Here is a 6,000-nt window from a genome sequence, read left to right as displayed (position 1 = left end):
GGGGTTAGGCGCTGCGACCTTGCACCACAGAGAGAGCACTGAGAGAGGCTCGACAGTCCCCTGTCACACACAGAGCAGGCGGATAGGGAGGTTGTAGCCCCGCCCCCTGTCACACACAGAGCCGCAGGGCGATCAGGGGGTTTGGCGCTGCCCCCTGTCACGCTGATCCTGGTGCCGGGAGGCATATTACCCTTTTACTATATAGAATAGAGGCCTGGTGCATGGGTAGGGGCTGACTGGTTTGCCCTGAAGGGTGTCCTGGATCAGGGTGGGGGTCCCCACTGGGGTGCCTGGCTAGCCTGGATGAGGGGATGATGGCTGTTTGCAGTTGGTCACACACCCTTCCGGGTGGGGGTCCCCACTGGGGTGCCTGGCTAGACTGGGTGAGGGGCTGAGGGCTGTTTTCAGGCTGGTGGGTGACTGAAGCTCCCAACCGCTTCTTTTTTTTTCTTTTCTTTTTTTATTCTGGGCCAAGGCCTCTGCTGCTGAAAGCAGGTATCTGGTTTGTTTCGGTTCTATAATTGAAACACTGTATCATCTCCAGCTCTGAGATCCGGGCCGGCTGAAAGCTGGTTTCTGGGGTTTTGTTTAGCTTCTATATTTGTTACAATGTTTCAAACTGCCAGCTCAGAGGCTGGCAAGGCAGGCGGGGAATGTTGGAGTCCTCCTTCACTGAAGCAAGCAAGCCTCATGTTCGCTTCCAGCTGCCTGGCTGCCGGCCGCCATCTTGACTGGCAGTTAATTTGCATATCGCACTGATTAGCCAATGGGAAGGGTAGTGGCCGTACGGCTAATTACCATGTTTCTCTTTTATTAGATAGGAAGATAGTCCTTAATAATTTTACATGTGCTTTCATGAGTGTGTGGTGATTGGAGTGGCTATGTGTATTAGTAAGTGATTGAACCTATTGGTAATTGGATTTATGGCAATGTGTCAAAACTGACACTTTGAAGTTGGGAAGTTGGGAGAAACATTTTGTATGAAGTGGCAGAATGCTTTTTATTCCTCAATGTTTTTATTGATTTTAGAGAGAGAAAAGAAGGGAGAGGGAGAGAGAGATACCAACATCTATGAGAAAGAAACATCAACATTGATTGGCTGCCTCCTGCATGCCCCATGCTGGGCTTTGAGCCTGCAACTCGGGCATGTGTCCTGACTGGGAATCGAACTGGTGACCTCTTGGTGCATGGGTTGATGCTCAACCACTGACCCACACTTTCCTGGCCAGAATGCTCTTTTATGGTTGCTTTGTTTAGCATATAACAAGAGTCAGCAAATATTTTCTGTTAAAAGACCACATAGTAAATATTTTGTATTTTGTGGGCCATATGGTCTCTATCATAATGACTCAACTCTGCAAAAGTAGTTATAGGCAGTAAGCAAGTGAATGAGCGTGGATGTCTCCTAATAAAAACAGGCAGTGGTCAGATTTGGTCCACGTGCCATGGTTTGCCAGCTTCTGGCATGATGGGTGATACATGCTTTGAAAAATTGCTAATATAAAAGTCAGTTGTTTCTGTGACTAGCTTACATAGCACTTTATGATAGCATTGGGTATAAATAAATTTGCTTTAGTAGTAGTAGCAATAATAATAATGATAATAATAATAATAAAAAAATTTCCCATTAAGTCTTACCAGGCTGAGGAGACAAGGATTAATGTTTAGGACTCATTGGGGGAGAGAAACCCAGTGAACATCCCAGGCTCCTGTTGAAAGCAGCAGGGTTGTACTCGAGGAGGAGGTGAATTAGAGGTAGATAGAACCCTCTTCAGACTGAAACCTCTCCTTGACTCATCTCAGTTCCTGATCAGATTAAGGTGATCAGTCCCCATTTTAAGGACCTAGCAGAGAAAAGGATCAGCTCTTATTGAAGAAGATATATGTATAAAAATTGTAATTTTCTGTCATTCTATACAGGATTCATAAGCACATTACGAGACAGAATCATAGCTCCTGGTTGGGTAGAGTGTTGTCCTGATACACTATGGTTGTGGGTTTTATCTCCCATCAGAACACATACAAGAATCAACCAATAAATAAGTGGAAAAACAAATCAATGTTTCTCTCTTTTTCTCTCTCCCTCCCTTCTCTTTCTAAAATCAATAAAAATAAAAAAGACAGAATCATATGACTAAATATGAAGAGAAAAAAACTCCAAACAATTTGAACATACCTACAGGTGATCCAGTTATTAGAGTTAATAGGCAAAGACTTTAAAATAATGATTAATATGGTCAGCAAAGTAGAAAAAATTGAGAACTTCATCAGAGAATTAGAATCTATAAAAGGGAATTAAATTGAAATTCTAAAACTGAAAAATGTGTTAATTGAATTTTAAGTCTCCAGTAAATGGGTTTAACAGCAGATGAGACACAGCAGAAGGCAGGTTAGTGAACTAGAAGATAGTTTCATGAAAAGTCTTGAAATGAAAACATTGAGTGGAGGAAGAATAGAAAATTCATAAAATAGACATGAATCTAGTTTAAAAGTTCAACATGGGATTCCAAAAAGAGATAATGGGGAAAAGCAAAATGTGTGAAGGGGTAATGGTCACAAATTTCCAAAACTGCTGAAAGTTGCCAATCCACAGACTTAAGAAATTATGTTAACCCTAAGCAGAATAAATTTTAAAGAAAACCATACATACATAGACACATTTTTAAAAAATATATATTTTATTGATTTTTTACAGAGAGAAAGTGAGAGGGATAGAGAGTTAGAAACATCGATGAGAGAGAAACATCGATCAGCTGCTTCCTGCACACCCCCTACTGGGTATGTGCCCACAACCAAGGTACATGCCCTTGACTGGAATTGAACCTGCGACCCTTGAGTCTGATGGCCGACGCTCTATCCACTGAGCCAAACCGGTTAGGGCTATTACTCTTTCTATTGAGCATTATACTGAAAGCCCTAGTCAATGAAAATAAGGAAAAAATGGAAAAGTAAAGATTGGAAAGGAAGAAATCAGAATTATGCACAGATGACATTATTTACCTATGTACCTAGGTATCCAAATGAATGTACAGATGAGTTATTAGAATTAAGCAAATTTAGAAGAACCTTTGGATATAACTATGTTCAATATACAAAACTAAGTATATTTCTATATACTAACAATCAAATAGGTAATAGCATAGAAAAACATTAGCTATCCAGAAATAAATCTAAAGAAAGATGTGTAAAATGTATATACTGAAAAGTACAAAACATTATTAAAATACAGAAGACCTAAATAAATTGAAGGCTGTGTTATGTCTGTAAATGGAAATATTCAATATTATATAGTTATCAGTTTTCCCCAAATTAATATATTTAATACAATCCCAATAATTCACTACACTGCATACTTAATGATTTGCACACTGTTCTGTACATATAGTTCCATAAAAAGTTCAATTAAAAGGCATTGTAACATGTTGGGAGACTTGCAAATTTTTCATAGAATGATGTAGACTTAGATTATTATTAATATTTTGGGGACAAATGGTGATATTAGCTGTGATCTTTAATTATGATGCTTCCTTTGTTTTGTTCCATTGCTTGGTTATGCAGACGAGATAATATAGATTATTTAGGAAATCTTTAGTATGAAGATTTTGGGTTATACTGAAATATCTAACATTTTTATATTTTAGTTAAATGAAGTAAGTGAAGAAAACAAGAAGATGGAGATTCAGGCTAAAAGAGTTCAAGCTCGTTTAGATAATTTACAGGTAAGTTGCTTGTTCTTTTTGGCATAAGTGAATTTTATAATGATTGCCTTTGGATTTTCTCACTTTTAACATAATTGTTCTTTAATTCATGGATATGTGCTGTTGCAGAGGAAGTATGAATTTATGACAATACAGAGATTGAAAGGAAATTCCCATGCTGTTCATGAAATGAAAAGTTTAAGACAAGAAAAAGTACCAGTTTCAAAAACATATAAGGTATGATTTTATTGAAATTTTCTTTAGTGGAAAGCTGGGGAATTTTCTCTTTGTTCTTTAACCTTTTTATTTCATTTAGCAAATACTGTTTTTGGTATGAAAGGAATATCTTTATAATATTTCAAGTATGCCTTTTAAAAAGAATATATATTTATTGATTTCAAAGGGGAAGGAAGAGGGAGAGAGAGATAGAAACACCAATGATAAGAGAGAATCATTGGCCCTGACCGGTTTGGCTCAGTGGATAAGAGTGTCAGCCTGCGGACTGAAGGGTTCCATGTTCGATTCCAGTCAAGGGCATGTACCTTGGTTGCGGGCACATACCCAGTAGGGAGTGTGCAGGAGGCAGCTGATTGATGTTTCTCTCTCATCGATGTTTCTAACTCTCTATCCCTCTCCCTTCCTCTCTGTAAAAAATCAATAAAACATATTAATAAAAAAAAAAGAGAGAGTCATTGATTGGCTGCCTCTTGCTTGCTCCACACTGAGGATCGAGCTCACAATCCAGGCTTGTGCCCTGACCGATAATCAAACCATGACCTCCTGGTTCATATGTTGACACTCAACCACTAAGCCACGCCGGCTAGGCTCAAATATGCTTTTATTTGCAAAAGGAAAACAATGTTTCAGCAGTGTTTATGGCACAGTAACACTGATAGACCACAGGAATTTAAGCTTAGTAACAGCTTTATTATTCATTGTGTTTTGAGATTCCATAAGCCTTCATTGTTACTTTTCTATCAAAACTGCAATCCATCCCTTTGTTGGGTTCCATTTATTATTTTTTCCTAAGAATTTTATTTATTTATTTTGGGGTATAAATTACATGTACCAGTAGTAACATAATATACAGATTCTTAAGTGTACAGCTTGACAGTTTTGACAAGTGCCTACACTCATGTAACCTACAACTAGATATAGAACATTTCCATCACTCTAGAAAGTTCTCTCATGTCCCTTCAGTTATTCCTTGCAAGAAATAGTTGTTGATCTGATTTCTATTATCATAAATTAATTTTTCCTATTTTAGAACTTCAGTCAATGGAATTAGGTAGTATTTTCTCATTTGTGTAAGGCTTATTATGTTCATCATAGTTGAGTGTATCAGTAGTTCCTCTGTATTGTTCAGTAATTTTCTATTGTATGCATATATCAGTTTGTTTATCCCTTTTTTTAAAATAAATCTTTATTGCTCAGATGTTCCTCTTTTTCCCCCCCCCCATAGCTCCCCTCCACCTGGTTCCCACTCCACCCCATGCCCTTATCCCCCGCCACTGTCCTCATCCATAGGTGTAAGATTTTTGTCCAGTCTCTTCCCACACCCTTCACACCCCCATCCCCCTGGGAATTGTCAGTCCACTCCCTTTCTATGCCCCTGCTTCTGTTATATTCACCAGTTTATTCTGTTCATCAGATTTTTTTATTGACTTAATTTTTAGATTCACTTGTTGATAGATTGTTGTCCCTTTGTTGTTCATACTTTTTATCTTTACCTTTTTCTTCTTCCTCTTCTTAAAGAATACCCTTCAGCATTTCATATAATCCTGGTTTGGAGGTGATGAACTCTAGCTTTTTCTTGTCTGTGAAGCTCTTTATCTGACCTTCAATTCTGAATGATAGCTTTGCTGGGTAAAGTAATCTTGGTTGTAGGTTCTTGTTATTCATCACTTTGAATATTTCTTGCCACTCTCTTCTGGCCTGCATGGTTTTTGTTGAGACATCAGCTGACAGTCGTATGGGTACTCCCTTGTAGGTAACTAACTGTTTTTCTCTTGCTGCTTTTAAGATTCTCTTATTGTCTTTAGCCCTTGGCATTTTAATTATGATGTGTCTTGGTGTGGTCCTCTTTGGATTCCTTTTATTTGGGCTTCTCTTCGCTTCCTGGACTTGTAAGTCTATTTCTTTCATCAGGTAAGGGAAGTTTTCTGTCATTATTTCTTCTAATAGGCTTTCAATATCTTGCTCTGTCTCTTCTTCTAGCACCCCCATAATTCAGATGTTGGTACGTTTGAAGTTGTCCCAGAGGCTCCTTACACTCTCTTCATATTTTTGGGTTCTTTTTTCG

At 38.3% G+C, this 6,000-nt stretch overlaps 1 protein-coding gene across 1 annotated transcript in view; it reads left to right on the top strand.

The window, feature by feature from the left end:
- Nucleotides 1-6,000, top strand: part of CCDC138 (coiled-coil domain containing 138) — a 204,581-nt gene that overhangs the window by 51,388 nt on the left and 147,193 nt on the right. Inside the window, exons 8-9 of the mRNA XM_023751377.1 lie at nt 3,642-3,719; nt 3,828-3,935. Of these exons, the coding sequence (XP_023607145.1) occupies nt 3,642-3,719; nt 3,828-3,935 (186 nt within the window). The remainder of the gene's footprint in view (nt 1-3,641; nt 3,720-3,827; nt 3,936-6,000) is intronic.

The sequence above is a fragment of the Myotis lucifugus genome, unplaced genomic scaffold (genome assembly GCF_000147115.1).
Source record: "Myotis lucifugus unplaced genomic scaffold, Myoluc2.0 scaffold_21, whole genome shotgun sequence".
Classification (NCBI taxonomy): domain Eukaryota; kingdom Metazoa; phylum Chordata; class Mammalia; order Chiroptera; family Vespertilionidae; genus Myotis; species Myotis lucifugus.
This window is presented reverse-complemented; position numbering and strand designations above follow the sequence as displayed.